At 40.2% G+C, this 18037-nt stretch overlaps 1 protein-coding gene across 3 annotated transcripts in view; it reads right to left on the reverse strand.

The window, feature by feature from the left end:
• acads (acyl-CoA dehydrogenase short chain) overlaps nt 1–18037 on the reverse strand; it is a 210794-nt gene that overhangs the window by 10627 nt on the left and 182130 nt on the right. For all 3 annotated transcript variants that reach the window (XM_043715933.1, XM_043715934.1, XM_043715936.1), the window contains exon 9: nt 10036–10092. In XM_043715933.1, coding sequence (XP_043571868.1) covers nt 10036–10092 — 57 coding nt within the window. The remainder of the gene's footprint in view (nt 1–10035; nt 10093–18037) is intronic.

The following is an 18037-nucleotide window of genomic DNA, read 5'->3' on the forward strand; positions in this document are numbered from 1 at the left end:
AATGCATGATCCACCTTGTTCTTTTCATCACCCCCACTGCCATTCCTTCACTGCCCTCTTGTCATCCTTCTCACTGCGTATTCACCTCCTCCCTCACGGTTTCACTTGCCACTGTTCTCACTGGTCTGCTCACCACCCCTGCTGGCATTTTGCTCACTGTCCCCGAAGCCCTGGTTTTGAATTGTACAAGGGCCATCACAGTCCCTGCAGTTAAAAACTTTATAATTCATCCTTACAGTCCTTGCCCAATCTAAATCCTACTTAGTTTAGAATTAACATAAAACTCCAGTGGATCACATTTACATTACTGATTAATAATTAATTACATTTCTTGTTGAATATTTCATTAAATAATGCAGTGTTTGGGGAGCTGACTATGGATTGCTTAATAAATCTGTTTTTATCTAAATTTTATACATTTCTAAAAAGAGGCACAAAGTTGAAGCATTTTGCCTCCGACACATCAGGACTGGTCTGCAACAACCCAACCTTAAAAAGGAACACCAATTTATACAGCATGAGAAGTGGGTGGAGATTGGTTGGGCAATGGCTGGCATAGAGATGGAGCAGAAATAGTTAATTAGCTGTAAAAATCTAGACCAGGCAGTTAGCCTCTGATTGGTCATGGTGTAGCCAGGAGGAATGCAGCAGGAATTGGTAATCTCCATGATCCTTTCCTCAATGAAAAAAGTATAATCTATAGATGAATTCCTTTGCCTAATATATGTAGTTTAATTGTGCGCAGATGCACCAAATTAAGAGTTCAATTGATAACCTTAAATTGGCATCCAGTGTAATAACAGTCAGGACTGTTCAGTACATTAATCCAATAGCAGAACCACATCTAATATTGGACGTGGTACTTTGAAGGTTGCAAGCATGGGGTTAGTTGAGCACGATTAATTGATAGCTGCACTATGAACAATACCCATTTGAAACACATTTACAATAAAAACTAGATTAAACAGAAAGCAATTTAGCGGAACAATTAAGTATGCCAACCAACTCCATAAATCTGCGTGAATACATAGTCTCTGAAAAGGAAACATTTTCTCCCACTCATGGCTTCAACTTTGGCAAGCCCTTTACCAGATTAAGCACAATAAAGGTATTCACAGAGTTTGAACTTGTTTATAACTGTTTTCTCACCACAAACCAGCATCCAAGAAGGATGCTGAATACCTGAAAGCACATGTAGCTGATCTGATACATGCTTTTGTGGATTATACAATGACTTTTCATATTTTCATACACAATACGAATGCCTGGTAGCATTGCAAAAGCCCAAGGAAAACCCTAATATGCATAAAAGTACACTTGACAAAAGGACTGGAGTATTTATATTTACCAAATGTGACTACATTAACAAAATGCACAGTGTGGTCAATGGCAGTTCCAAGTTCATATCTATATATCCTGCTATTGTACATGATTGCACAGCCACACTCAAGAGGTGTTTGCTGGAGTTGCTTAATGGTGGTAGTCTGCTTAGTAATATATATGATAGGATTTGAATTTATAGCACACTGCATCCAAGCATGAATGTTTTCCTAGGACACAAATAAGCCATGTGCCTTTAGCATAAGATGTAGGAGCAGACATAGCTCATGTCTGCTCCACCATTCATTGAGATTATGGCTGATCTGAAAACCTTAACTTTCCTGTCTTTTCCCTACACCTTTTGATTCCCTTACTGATTAAATTTGTGTATATCTCAACTTAGAACATAATTAATGACCTAACCTCATTCCACAGATTCACTACCCTCAGAGATAACATTTTCCTCCGTAATAAATGGTGACTCCTTTGCCTGAGATTATGTTGTCTAGTCCTGGACTGTCCACAACGGGGAAACAATCTTCAATGTGTCAATAAGATCTCTCATTCTTCTCAAAATTCAAACAAGTCGACTCATTAGAAAATTCCTCCAAAACCTGAACCAATCTAGTGAGCGTTCTCCAGACTGCCTTCGAAGTCAGGAAATCTTTTCCGAAATAAGGGCCCAAAACTGTTCACAATATTCAAGGTGTGGTCTGGCTTGTGGTGTTTTATATGGGTTTAGCTTTTATGCCTTGTCTTATTGGTGACTGGCTCTGCACACCATGAACTTGCTTAATGGTTGTGCAGGCTATTGCAACTGGTTTTACATGTTTTCCACATACGCTATGAAGGTTTCTTTCACATTTTGTGAAAAGACCATATAAAACTACATATTGAGAGCAATACCATCAACAAGACTGAGAACAATAAACTCAACTAGTTTGAACACAGGTAGGCCAACATCTATGATAGGCTGTAGTGTACTTACTTGGTCAATGAATACATTTTTTGATACTTGTTCTTAATAAAAACCTGGTCTCAGGATTTATGCTCTCAGAATTAACATAATAAAACAAGGCAACATATCAGATCTACTCCAACCCAGGTCATCGCATGGGATTCTTAAGGTGTGTGACAGTGTAAAGCGGAGAGGCTGTTTCCCCTCATGGGGGCATCTAGGACCGAGGGCACAGTATCAGAATAAAGGGGTAAGGGTTTAAGATTAAGATCAGAGGAATTTCATTTTTGAGGGCTGTGGGTCCTTGCCACAGAGAGCTGTGGAGGCAGAGATAGGTAGATAGATAGATAGATGGATTCTTTGTCAGTCAGGGAGTCAAAGGTTATGTAGAAAGGCAGGAAAGTGGACGTGAGCAATATTGGATCAGCCATGATCTTATTGAATTTTAGAGCAAGCTCAAGGGGACAAGCAGCTTACTCCTGTTTCTATTTCATATGAGTCTTTTGATCTTATGCTTCATAGAATTGCAGACGTTTTGCTTCAGCAAGTCTGTGTCCAAACATCTCGAGTTGGTTGAGCACTATTGAGTGAGTGGGCAAATGCATGGCAGATGTGGCATAATGTGGATAAATGTGAGCTTATCTACTTTGGTAGCAAAAATAGTAAGGCAGATTATGACTTGAATGGTTGTAAATTGAGAGAGGGAAATGTTCACTGAGACCTGGGTGTCCTCACGCTCAGTCGCTAAAAGTAAGCCTTCAGGTGCAGCAAGGGGTAAAGATGGCAAACTGTACGTTTGCCCTACCAGCGAGAGGATTTGAGTACAGGATGTCTTACTACAATCATTCAGCTCATTGGTGAGGCCACACCTGGAATATTGTGTGTAATTTTGGTCTCCTTACCTAGGGAAGGATATTTTTGCTACGGAGGGAGTGTAGTGAAAACTTACCAAATTGATTCCAATGATGGCAGGACTGACTTTTGAGGAGAGATTGAGTCATTTAGGATTGTATTCATTGGCGATTAGAAGGATAACAGGGATCTCATAGAATCCCATAAAATTCTAACCAGACAAGTCAGATGCAGGAAAGCTGTTTCTGATGGTGGGTGAGTCCGGAACCAGGGTCATAGTTTAAGGATTACCAGTAAACCTTTTTAGACTCAGATGAGGCAAAATCTCTTCACCCAGAGAGTGGTGAGTCTGTGGAATTCAATGCCGTAGAAAGTGGTTGAGGCCAAAATAATATGTGCTCTCATGAAGGAGGTGTTTGAAGGGATCAAGGGATTTGTGGGGAAGATAAGATTAGGGTATTGAGCTTGATAGTCAATCATGATCATATCGAATGGTGAAGCAGGCTTGAGGAGTCAAACAGGTAAAAACAATGACTGCAGATGCTGGAAACCAGATTCTGGATCAATGGTGCTGGAAGAGCACAGCAATTCAGGCAGCATCCGAGGACAGGCAAAATCGACGTCTTTTGCCCGAAACGTCGATTTTGCCTGTCCTCGGATGCTGCCTGAATTGCTGTGCTCTTCCAGCACCACTGATCCAGAATTGAGGAGTCAAACAGTCTACTTCTGCTCCTATCTTCTACATTTCTGTATCACCTAGAGATCTGGAATAGAGGAGCTGGAACTTCACGTGAACAAGTCAGAATTTTGAAGGATTGTATGCTCGTAAAAGATGACATTTAGGCAGAATAGAATGCTGAATCAATTTGTATAATCTATTTTAGCTGCATCTGCTACTTAATGTGTAATTTATGGTATAGAAGCAACTGCAATTTATCCGTCAATCCATGTTTAACTTATGTTTATTTTAGCTTTCAGAGTAGAGCTGATTACCTAAGATAGTATTTAGTGTTTGCTTTGTTTGACTCTTGTAATAATAAAAAGTATCTTGTTTTAAAGCATGAAATCTTGTGGGTTCAGTCTTTTTGTAAATGGCGGGAATTTTGGATTTTCATTTTTATAGTTTCTGATCTCTACCAAGATGGCAAATAATGACTACTACATCTCCAGAAATATGGATTTCACAGTATTTCATAGATGGTGCATTATTTTGTACCACCTGCTCACCAGCCTCTGGGGAGAAGGAATTAGTTGTAATCTCCAAAATATATATTGTCAATGTTGTTATTGTGTCTAGTCCTATGTTCCCTGTCTAACCTTACATGTGTCTTTGTTATCTGAAAAACAGGTTTCATATTTAAATTTCAGACAGATATTTCATACAGATTTAAAGTAATTAGTGGAATGATTAGAGGGGAACCTGAAGAGAAATGTTTTTAACTTGAGAGTGATGGCAATCTAGATGGCATTGCTTGAAAATATGGCCAATGTCTGAAGCAAGAATCACTTTAACAGGGAGGCAGTAGTGTTGTGGCAATGCCACTGGACTAGTTATCCAAAGGGCTGGGCTGAATCTCAGGCAATTATGAGTTCAAGTCTCATTAATGAAGATGGAAAAATCTGAACTCAATTAATAAATCTGCAATTAGTCTAATGGTGACTAATCACGATTGTTGCAAAATTCCATTTGATTCACCAATCAAAGTTCTGCAAGCAGAAGCCAATGCGTCTGCACGCTGATCAGCATCACCAATGTCTTTACCTAGTATGGACTATGTATGACACCAGACCAAATGAAGGTTGCCTTGCCTATGCTTAACTCTGAAATGATCAAATAAGGCACTTACTTGTAACTAATTGTTGCAAGGCTTTTGAAAAGGAATCAAAGCAGAAGAAGCTAGGCACTTAAAACAACAGCAGCAATCCATGCTCTGTTGACTCTGTAAAGTCCTCCCTGCTACAACTGAGGGCTCACACCAAAATGGGGACAGCTGTCTCTGGGTATGTCCTGTCTCATTGGCAACTAAGACTCACCACATCTGATTGCCATCAGATGCTACACCGTTGAGGTTGTTCAAAGAGACCTGAATACTAACTCTGAATTTGATGAAGTCTCATAGCATCAAGTCAAACCTGGGCACAGAAACCTCTTGTTGAATATGATGTCCTGCTGCTCCGTCAGCAAATGAATCAGGTCTCCTCAATATTCAGCACCATTCAAGACTCTCAAATAACAAAGCAATCCCTGCCCAAATACAGTGTTTGGTTGTACCAATAACTTGACAAAATCCGGTCCTGAGCTGATAAGTACAATTGCCAGGCAATGACCAGCGCCAACAAAAGAGAACATAATCACCTCCCAATGATATTATCCTCACTGAATTCCCCCATCATCAATATCCCACGGTTACCAGTTGACCACAAACTATATGAGCCACATAAACAATGTGGATGCAAGAGCAGGTCAGCGGCCAGAGATTCTGAGATAAACGCCCTATGCATCACCTTCATTGTTCACTCCCATTACCACTGATGGACAGAGGCACAGAGTGTACCACCTACAAGATGCAGTGCAGCAACTCAATTAGGCTCCTTCAACTGCACCTTCCAATCCCATTACATTGACCACTTAGATGAATAAAGGCAGCAGATGCATGGGAGCATCAAGTTCATCCCCTAGCCTCACAACATCCTGACCTAGAATGCATCACGAATTCCTGACGTTTGCAAAGGTCAAAATCCTGGATTTCCATTTCTAACATCCAAAGGATAACAGTGGTTTGAGAAGGCATCACCACTTTTCTCAAAGGCAATTAGGGATCGATAGGTCTGACCGACCCAGTGATATTCATACCATGAACGAATAAAAATAACTTACTTGAGTATACATTTTAAATACCCACAAGGGAAAGAAATATGTGATGCAGTACATTGTGTCCCTACCTCTGAACCAGAGGTTCTGGATTTGAATGATCAGAACTTGATGGTCAAGAAAATTATGTTCATAATGTGGTGAAACAGGGCAAGTATGAAGTTGCAAATCTTTCCAACACACCCCAATAGCAAGCAGGAAGAGCAGGACAGATTCCTAGGTAGCCATGTGCTGGAACCTCTATCACCACAATCCATAACTCCTTACTACAAAGTGCATGAGCATGTTGCCACAACAAACTGTCATCTACTTTGAACTATCCCACACCGCACCGACATACATGTCTATGGCTTAAGAACTGGAAGGTAGGAAAAGCTAGATAGTCTGTAGCATTCCATAATTTCTCTACTTTTTCACAAATTAATTATATTTAATTGCTTGAAATTTTCTTCAAAACTTAAACCACAAACACCTGAATTTTCCAAGTTATTCTTATTTCAAGTTAACATATCTACTTGAGACAGGATGATAAAGCTGCCATGTAGTGTCTGTACACAGGGCTATTCTGACTGGTACTGAAGAGCCTGACAAATTAATTCCCTCACAATGTTTACATTACTACTAACCGTTACACGCTGACCAGATGGTCTCAGGATAAACTAATCCTTCTTTTCATCTACTGCCATATTTTGATTTGACCCATTTTTAATACAATTTAAACTCTGTGAAAATCAGTTTGGATGGGCCACCTTTCCCTGAGCTTTGAGCACTGCCTGGTCTTTAAAGGAAGACCGGTGCCGAAATTTCATTGGCCTGTCATGAAATAATCCCTATCTTATGATGGCTTTGTATCTAATAATTTTTGCTTACTTTGAAGGATGCAGAAATGCTCGGAATTTTTTAAAAAGATCTTTGAGAAAACATTGGATGTTTTTTTCAATAACACATTTTTTAGAAACCACATGTCTTCAGATAATTGCTGGTCTTTGTGGCTTGAATTCACTTCAGGGAAAATACCAGATTGTTTTTATGACTGGTTTTTATGGCTGTTCTGCAATAACAGTGCGACACTTCCATTTCTGCTCAGTTACCTCTCCAGCAACCTGTATCTCTTTTCTAATGACTGAGTCTGCATTTCAATTGTTAAAACTTTTCTTTTCATCTTTCAGATTTTACTAATGCAGCAGTCTTTAGCAGGGCCAGCAGGGCATCATTGCTCAGAGAATAGGGTAAAAGCTACTCAGAATTTATGGCATGTATTTGAGCAGCCTACCTTAACCTTGACAAAATCCACACTGGCTATGCCACACTAAGGAATATGAGGTGTAAGTAAAAAAATTATAACTCACCAAAGGCATGTACATAATTGTTTGACAAACTGTTGCATTGTTACAGTTCCTAGTTTTTATATATAATGGCACAAAAAATGATCAACTAGCACCACTTCCACATCATGGCCATTATTGCGACCCAAGTCTCAACTTACTCTTTTACTTATCTCCTGATGAATGTCAACGCATTACGGAACCAATTATGCAGCTTTGCAATGGATGGCTCAGTGATTGAAGTGCATTTTCAATCTGCCACTGGGTTGCTCAATGAAATGCTTGGTGGGAACAACTTTCACTGTAGTATTCTGGTGCATCATTGGCAAGGTTCCTCAGTGATGTCATGAGTCAGGATTAAAGTGGGCATTCCTTATTTCCTCTGAGTCAACTATTAAGTCTGTGCCTGGGTGGGAAAAGTCTGGAATGTTGAACATTTGGACCCTGATGAAAGTCCTTCGTGGTTTATAAACATTCCTGGTAGCTGTGGTTGGACTTGTATTGTCGTGGGTGTGCAGACAATGGTAGTCCAGGGGGACAAACCCAGTCAGACAGGTGAAGCTGGAGTGTCTACTTATTCTGGTTTTTGTAGTCACAGGAAATTTACATAATTGGTAAATAAGGTATCAGTATCCTGCTGTATGCATTTATATAGAGCCAACTGGGATTTCTTGGCAATGACTTAGGTTGTACTCTGTAAGAATGCAGAGACGAGAAAGTTGCTCGTTTTCAAAAACACTGGAAATGAGTGGCCACCAAGTTCAGAAAGAAGCTGTTCTTCATTTAGGAAGCTCCAAATGTCTGAGCCTTTCACATCTGGGGGTGCGAACTGCAGAAGTGCAGTCGTCTGAGAGGTCAAGGAAGGTAAGCCTCTGTTTGTAAGCCCTGTGATGTGAAAAGTATCACCTGCAACTCTATCACCTCTCCTATGAACCTCCCCTTGCTGCACATGTGGTGATCCCACCACACATATCCTTGCTGCTGTCAGTAATAATCCTATTCTGATGTGCTGACAAACACATCCAAGAGGAAATATCAACTCAAAATCCTTTGAAACATCTATTTGCGCACAAGCATTCCCTGAAAGAGGGATTTTAGATAATGCTGTAATAAGTGAGTGTTTATTCAGATTGGAGAGATGAATTTAATTACACATCTGAACTGGGGCTGAAACTCACCTTCATTTTACTGGTAAGCTTCATGAACCCGTACTGGACAAGTTAAATTTGGAGCCAAGTTAAATACAGTTTAAAAACACAGCATTAACATCTCTAAAGGACTTGATTCACACCAGTGAGTATTTTTTTGTATTCTATTATTGAATCCCCACTTGTAAGCTTCTTAATGGCATCCAAGTCCATCTTTATTAAATCCAGACACAGACATCTCACAGTGAAGCTGCGCTCGAAAAATCAAGTTCTTTAACTCCCACCCATCTGTTAACTTAAAATTCTAATGAATGACTAGAAAAACAAAACAGCCTCTACACGAACATTATCATTATTTACTCCTTAAAACATTAAGTCCACAAAATCTGTGTCTCCCTGGACCTACCAGTCATACCATAAGACTAATCATTAGATGAATTTACACAAAGACAAAGATTGTTCGCTTTCTCTAATATAAAAAGTAAATTGTTAGCATTAAAAAAAAACAACTTCAAATGCATAAAATGTAGTTGGATCTATACATTCTTCTAACCATTATATTATTTTTCAATTTAATTTGACTTCTTGTTTAACTAAAATGTTGGTTTAATACAATTATAGAATCCCTACAGTGCAGAAAGAGGCCATTTGGTGCATCAGGTTTGCACTGTCCCTCCGAAGGGCATCCCACCCTATCCCCATAAACCCTGCATTCCCCATGGCCAATCCACCTATCCTGCACATCCCTGGGCACTATGGGCAATTTAGCACGGCCAATCCATTTAACTTGTACATCTTTGGACTGTGGGAGGAATCCAGAGCACCTGGGGAGAATGTGCAAACTCCACATAGATAGTCACCCAAGCCTGTGAGGCAGCAGTGCTAACCACTGAGTGACTATGCTGCTCTAAATTCTAACCCTTTGACTCTTTATTCAGCCATACACAGCGACTGACAAACTTTCTGTAATATATTGATCAGATGCCCATTTTTAAATGGAGATCCACATTTTACACAGTCATAATGTCTGAATTATACATCAATGAAGTGAGGGGCATAAAAACATACAAAAATCATCTGGCGCTGTCCCAGGACAATTAGGGCACTTATCTAGCATTCCCAATGGCTTGCCACATAAATGCCTTTAAATAATTTAGGAATGGAACTTATTACAAGAGTCTAAGAAAGTAGTAACATATACTAAATTATTCTCCCACTTGAAATAAACATACAAAAGGCTTTTGTATAAGATTCTCTGCCCTCTGATCCATTCCCCAGACAAGAGTGTGGAAGATGCTAAGCTGTTGGAAGTGCTGCTTCATTAGCCGTCATTCAGAGGTGTACAACAGTAGTCCATATCTCACGAGGTAAGACGAGACTGAAGGTCAGCTCCTGTCCAAGATCAGGAATTTGTTGTGAAGGAAATATCATCAAGAAGTAATTGTGTAGGGAATTTGATCAGGAACTTGTGTCACAAATTCATACACCTTCATGCTGGAATACTTATACATGATGCATGTTTCAATCAAAACTAGGCCAATGAACAACTACAGCACTTACTTTGTGAGCAATACTTGTTGCTGCCTCAGATGCTGCCAGTTTAGCCATTGCAGCTTCCTATAAATCAAGAAAAACATCAAAATTCAATTACAGTGAGAAAACAGCTTTTCATACTATGCATGTAAGATACATTATCTGTACTTTATTACAACTTTCAATGCAATGATGAATGTTACTGGTCTGAAATGAACTCTGAAGTCTTTCAGGAATTCCTGTCTGATTCAACAAAGCACGTTGGGTACTCAGAAAGCTGCCCAATATCTGTTGGAGAATAGATTTACAGCAATGGCAACAAAGATTCAACTATACATTGGCCAAGACTGCTTGTGCGCTTTTGTTCAAATGCTTTTGATCCCCATGTTCAGTTTCAGGCCAGGGTCTGTCCCATGGTCTGCACAGACAGGCTGGGTGCATAGTCTGCTTGTAACCCTGCTGCCAGCTCATTGCATTTGCTGCCAGTGATTTGTGTAGTGACACTACCTCGTTTAATTCACAGCAAGTCAGGGCTGCTGACAGCAACAGTGCTGCAATGTTAAATAGGTGCAGCCAAATCTGTCTGTTTTGTCCATAATTACATTACATTACAGTGTGGAAACAGGCCCTTCGGCCCAACATGTCCACACCGACCCGCCGAAGCTTAACCCACCCATACCCCTACATTTGCCCCTTACCTAACACTACGGGCAATTTAGCATGGCCAATTCACCTGACCTGCACATCTTTGGACTGCAAGATGTAATGCAACAAGATTACCTTTGGAATGTTCTATGCTACAAACAGGTAACAAAAAACATAGACTTTTAAAAATGTCCAAGTGTCATTAATGCCACACAGACTTCAATATCCCTTAGAGCTGATGCTGGTAATGTACCAGGAAATAAAGACTTCATTAAATAAAAAAAAATTAAATCCTAAACAGTAGTATAATACACTGCTATTCAAGATTGCCACCCAATTGGCAGATAATGACACAGTCAACTGGAATGTTGCCAAACTCTGATTAATAGCTCCAGTCTGTAGCTCTGTATTACTCCAGTCCAACTCTGATCCCTGTATCATTACACAGCTTCAGTTTCTGTTTCTAATTCAACAGTATGCACAAGACACAGTACATCATAGAGAGAGAAATATAACTTTTTAACGTATATTTATATTCAGTTCAAATCTCAAAAGACTACCATCTGGCTTCCTTTTTTAGATGCTGACTAATCTGCGTAATTCATATATGCCAACCATCAGCATTTCATAATGGGAATCAGCATATTTAAAACATTCTTTAATGGGATGTGAGCGCTGCTAGCTGGGCAAGCATTTCTTGCCAACCTCGCGTTGCCCTTGAGAAGGTGGTGGTGATTGGCTGCTGCCTGGAACTGCTGCAATCCATGTGCTGTGGGTTGACCCGCCAAGCCATTACGGGAGGATATTCTAGGATTTTGACCCTATCACAATGAAGGAATGGTGATATATTTCCAAGTCAGGATGGTGAGTGGCCTGAAGGGAAATTTCAGGTGGTGTTGTTTCAAAGTATCTGCTGACTGCATCCTTCTAGAAGATGGTCATCATGGGTTTGGAAGGTGCTGACTATGAAGTCTTGGTGAATATCTACTGTGCATCTTGTAAATGATACACTACGCTGCATCTGAGTGTTGATGGTGGAGGGAGTGGATGCTCGTGGAAGGGATGCCAGTCAAACCAACTGCTTTGTTTTGGATAGTGTCGAGCTTCTTGAGTGTTGTTGGAGCTGCATTAATCCAGGTAAGTGGGGAATATTCCATCATATTCCTGACCTGTGCCTCATAGATGGTGGACAGGTTTTGGAGAGTCAGGAGGTGAGTTACTTGTGGCAGGATTCCTAGCCTTTGACCTGTTCTTGCAGCCATTGCATGGCTAGTTCAGTTCAGTTTTAGTGAGTTGTTTAGTTGTCCATCATCATTAATAACTGGGATGTGGCAGATGGCAGAGCTTAGATCTGATGTGTTAGTTGTGGAATTGCTTAGCCTTATCTATCATTTGCTGCTTACGCTGTTTGGCACTCAGAATAGTCTACGCTGTGTACAAATTGGCTGCCATCTTTCCCTATAATATAATTGTACTCAATTGGCCTTGAAGTGCTTTGAAACATTCTGAGGTTGTGAAAAGTACTTTAAAAAAAGCACATTCTTTTTTTCTCCACAAGAGATTATCTATTTCGCTGAAAGCTATCCACATACGTCAACTTATTCTTCATCATTTGTAGTACCATCTCAAAACACAACATTTCGTAATAAAAATTATGTGTAGTTTATTGACAAATAATCCTTATCGTGGGTATAGCAGCACTTTTCTAACCTGTGCTGAAAATGTTATTGCAATTGTGGATTACATCTAGCTACAATTCTTTATCGATAAACTCAGGCCACACAGGGAAACACTGCACCTTATTTTCCATTAAAGGCAATCAGGACTTTGAAAGGGCAAGGCACGCTTATGCTGATGACTGAAAATTCTGTGAATGTACGCAGGCAAAATTGCAACTGACAGTGCAGTGCAATGCCAGCTCAGTTTGTCAAATTCTTTTGCCTAAATCCTCTCAATTTTAATGCCCACAATCCAAATAATGGTACTTTCTGATCTAATAAATAAAACAAGCCTGACAATCAGTCTTCCAACCTCTCACAAAGCCAGATAATAAACCACAACTCGGCAAAGTTACGGATTTAGATGTTTCACCAATTAAATTCATTCTGCAGAGAGTAGGTTCCGCTTGACCTTGAATTCTAATCACAGCTTTAAAAGGAATTGACTTACTGAGAGCGAGTTATCTTCCTTGATCGCATATAATCCAAATACCAATCAGGAAACTGAACTGCTCAGCTGCCAAGAAATGTTACAGAATATAAATTGTTGCTTTTCTAACACAAGTTCAATATTTTTGGCCAAAGGAGCTAATGTTTCAGAGATGGCATGCATTTCATTCTGGGCTGGGTGGTTTAATATTTCTAATTCCAGGATAACATGTGCATTGCACTCTCCCACAATAACAGTTTACATGATTATGAGCTAGTTATATCTGACAGTATCACTACAGGGCCCTTTCACTGTAGTTAGTGTCAGCTTTGGCTCAGTTGAATTGAATTAGGTTTGATGGTCACACATACCCATGTGGGTAGAGTGAAAAGTTTACAACTCGCCACTTACGGCGCCATCTTGGATACAAAGGTACCTGGGTACAGAATCTTAGGTTCAAGGCAGAAAAATAAGGAAGCATTACAGTCTTTCTTACTAAAGAGAGGAAAAACAAAGAAACACAATTAGAAGTTCAACACCAGAGTCCATAAACAACTTATACTGGGCTCACATCCCCCACAAGGGCTCCATTTTTTCTAATCTGGGCTTGACCTCACCCTGCCCGTGCCTTGGACTGTCTGTTCCGCTCTCGCCAATGGCTACCTTTGGCTGCCGACTCCCGCTCTCCCTCTGGAGTCCCGGTCTGGTACTGTTCCAGGCCCCCAGCTGTTTTCATGCTCCAGACCCATTATGACGCCAGCTCTGCCTGGGCACGCCAGCCGCCTCATAGCCAACTGCCAGAGCCCCCAGCTACTACTGTCGCCGGTGCTGCCTTCAGAAGGTGAGCAGAGAAATGAAAAACTGAGAAAAACAGAAAGAGAAAAGCAAGAAACCAAGAAAGAAAAGCTGACAGAGCCGATGAGCTCTGGCTCTGGAGCCCTCCTCCACTGCCATCTTGGCAAGATCAATGTCGTTAGCACTATTGGGTCAGAGGTTTGAATCCCATTTCAATGACTTCAGTGAAATCGAGGCTAGCAGCCCAGTGCTGAAAAAGCTGCACTGCCAAGGGTGCCATCTTTTGGAAGAAGTTTTAAACGAGGCCCCATTTATATTTCAGATGGTATAAAAGATGCCATAACACTTTAAAGAAGAGCAGGATGTTCTTCCAAGTGTCAATGTTACCCTTCATCCAACATTCTAAAAATAGTTTCTCTGATGACTAACAGATTGCAGTTTGTGGAATAGTGCCACCTGTAAATTGGTGTCGTGCTTCAAAAAACCTTTAATTGGAAATAAAGCAATTTGGGATGTCCTGAGATTGGAAAAGTAGTATTCAATTACAACTCTTTTTCCTCATATCATCCAAATTAAAATACATTGGAGATACAAAGCCAATTCCAGGAGGCAGTCTTACACAGGCTGCAGTATAATTTACAAATTTTTAAGACTCAACTGGCAGGTTGAGTCTTTGGGCCTTTGTGAACACAAGCTCACTATTCTGAGATGGTGTCTGAATATATATTTTGGTCACTCAGTCAAATGTTGCTCAGAGGTAACTTTTATCTTGAATTGCTATGTATTGTGTAAATAATGCTCTTAGTTCTGTGACAAAACAAAAGAATCCAGCAGTTGTTAGGCAGAAACAAATATCTCACTAGTCTCACTGCTCTGCTCTTTCTCTGACTCGGCCAATTTGTCCATTTCACCTATGCATCCAACTCCTTTTGGAATTTGCAGAATGTTATATCATTTCTAATTGCTGCAGACTGTAGACCTGAATTCACATGGCAAAAGGACACCATCATCTTAATATTATTGAGCTGGAACAGAGAATACAGCATTTACATAACAGTCCTTGAATAACTGAAAGAAACAAGATTTTTAGAATAGCTCCCAGTCACCTATATGGAAGTAAGGTACATCAAAGACTTGAAGACTTATGATAACAGATATGAGCATCTTCTTAGCTTACAATGACTCATTGATTGGGGAGGTGGCAGAACTACTGAATGCTGAGAATGGGAAATACTTTATTGTGGCAGACTAATTGTGTCTCTGCTGTTAAGGCAAGGTAACAGGATAATATGTTAATATAACAAGTTATAATTAGAGGAAAACAGGTAATGATTGTTAACTGATAAACTAGATATAAAAAGGGGGAACAATGGAGAAAATTTGGGGGCCTGAAAAGAGAAGAACGCCATATTTGATGGTTTTTCCCTTGGACCTGTTCATGTTAAGCTTCTCCAATGGGCTTAAGACTAAAGACATTACTTTAATTATCGGGTTTGGATGAGATCCCTTTATCCCTTGTGCTGTTATTCCATGGGACGTAATTGGACAGTTAACAGCTGAAATTTGGATTAAAGTTATTTTTGTCTTGCCTGAGTGTTAACCTCCACTGCAAATTTCAATCAATTTTCTGGGCTAATCCGATAACTATTAATGATTCCCAGTGCAAACCCAGGTAGACCTAGAGATGAAAAAGGGGAAAGTGAGGTCTGCAGATGCTGGAGATCAGAGCTGAAAATGTGTTGCTGGAAAAGCGCACCAGGTCAGGCAGCATCCAGGAAACAGGAGAATCGACGTTTCGGGCACAAGCCCTTCTTCGGGGCTTGTGCCCTTCTTCGGGCTCAAGACCTAGAGATGACAGGACTGTAGTAGAGAAAATTGCCTGCGTGTCAAATTTGAAAGAAAAAGGACAATTTAACCATGAGTGTCACAAGGAGAAAAAATTTTAGAAAGAATCTGAAGAATATGAAAAGGTAGTTTGAATCATCAATATCCTTAGCTGAGGCTAAAAAAGCTGAGGATGAAGAAGTGTTGAAATCACTGTAGAGAAAGGGGTTTCCAAATGCAGCCATGACTGTGACCACACAGTCTAGCATCTGCACTCCTCTTTGCTGACTGTTGAAATAAAGGTGTTGCTATATTTGATGTTATTCAAAAAAACCATCCTATAGAGTCATACAACATGGAAATAGGCCCTTTGGTCCAACTAGTCCAGGCTGACCACGTTCCCAAACTAAACTCATCTCATTTGCCTGTGTTTGGCCCATATCCCTCTAAACTTATCCAAATGTTTTTTAAATGTTTTAACGGTACCTGCATCTACCACTTTCTCTGGCAGTTCATTCCACTCACAAACCACTCTGTGTAAAAAAGTTGCCCCTCATGTCCTTTTTAAATCATTCTCCTCTCACCTTAAAAATATGCCCCTAGTTTTGAACTTCCCCACCCTAGGGAAAAGATCTTTGCTATTCACCTTATATACACCCATCATGATTTTATAAACCTCGATAAGGTCACCACTGAACCTCCTATGCTCCAGTTAAAATAAATCTCAGCCTATCTAGCCTATTTTTATAACTCAAATGCTCCATATCCTGGTAAATCCTTTCTGAACTCTAATTTAATAATATCCTTCCTATAACAGGGTGACCATAACTGCAGCACTCCAGATGTGGCCTCACCAATGTCCTGTACAATGGTCAACCCTGAAAGTTCAAAACTTCAGAAAATTCTATTCCTGTACACATGAAAATACATTGTAATGGCGGATGTCCTTACTGAACTGGCACATTTTGGTATCTATCCCTGTGCTGAACCAGCCTGAAAAAGATATGTTCTGATTCTCAATCCAAGACAGTTAGGGGCATTATGACGAGTGTATCAATGTAGGTTTGACAGTGGCTGGTGATCACTCTGGGATATCTTCCTCGTGGTTTCTTTTGAGCAAGTTCTATCAACAGGTTCTGCCAAAGGTCTACATCCATGCAAATGTAGGGGTACAGGTGCCAACAGAATATCACAAAGCAAATCTTGAAAACTGTTAACTGTCCAGTTATGTTCCACAGAAAGACAGCTCAAGGGATAAAAGGATCACCACTGACAAACTCTCATGCCCCCATTTCAATGGTAATGAAAATTGAGTTGTTTCTATATCAGGTGCCTGATCCATCTGATTATAACTTCAATTCAATAGATAGACTGACCAAACCAGGGCCATTCTCCACAGAAAAAGAAGGCTGAATGGAGATTTGTTAGAGGAGTTCAAAATCATGAGAGAGATGGGCACTTAGGTGGAAGTCACTCCTCTTAGTTGAATGGTGAAGGAATAGAGCACATCTGTTTAAGATGCTTGGTAAAAGAACCAGAACAAATACAAGAAAAAATATTTTTACACAGCGAGTGGTTAGGATCTGGAACGCATTGCTGGAGGGAATGATGGAGGCTGACTCAATCACGGCCTTTAAAAATGAATTGAATAATTATCTGAACCAAACAAAAATCACAGGACCACATGGAAAAGATGAGGCTGTGGGATGGGCTGAGTGGCTCCTAGGAGAAGCTGGCTTAGATACAAGGGCCAAATGACCTCCTTCTGTTCTGTAACCATTCTCGGATTAATTGTATTATGCCATTACCCCCCCCCCCCCAATTCCAAGCTAGTGCAAAAGTGACTTTTAAAAACCATGTGAAATCCAGGAGACTGAAGCCTAGAAATTTTTTGGCACTTTATTCATTTTGCAGCAATAAAATGAGGATCCAGGTTTCCAATATGGAAAGCTACATATTTCTGTATGTTCCATGCCACCTTTACACTGGTTTGGATACATTACTTACGCAAATAGAAATCCTAAAATCTGTTTTAGTACTCCTTCCAAGGCTATGCTGGCCCAACACAGCAAGCACTGGGCCAGTTCTTACACCATAGACATGTCTACCCATGGCCTATATGGTAATCAATCGGCCAGCAGACTCTGCTATCCAATCACAAATCCAAAAATTCTGCTCGAATCTTGAAAATGTTTCCGTGAGTATACTGCAAAGAAATATTGAGAACTAATGGTTTACTTCTATGTCGATCCTTACGCCTACCAATTTGTTCTCAAACTGCGTATGTTCCACTGTTCTTTGAATGGGGGGAGAACTTATTTTTAAACTCGATGAATACAGTCCTGATAAGCCTGCACAAAGCCTCTTAGAGTTTTAGAACATCCATAAATTCTGCCTGAGGAAGCTCATGCAGTAACTGTGAAAGTTCCTGCTGTTTGAATGTTTCAGCAATTCTACACAAAAGCCTTCAGATGGATGCCTTGCTATTATCTACAGTATTTGCTGGTATGAACTGCAAAGTACTTGCACAAAGACGGCTCTGTAAAATTCAATGCAATCCTCATGGAAATGCCAGAGACTTTGAATTTATAGCTGTTATAATAAATAACGGTACTGG

Source organism: Chiloscyllium plagiosum, chromosome 25, assembly GCF_004010195.1.
Source record: "Chiloscyllium plagiosum isolate BGI_BamShark_2017 chromosome 25, ASM401019v2, whole genome shotgun sequence".
NCBI classification, from domain to species: Eukaryota; Metazoa; Chordata; class Chondrichthyes; order Orectolobiformes; family Hemiscylliidae; genus Chiloscyllium; species Chiloscyllium plagiosum.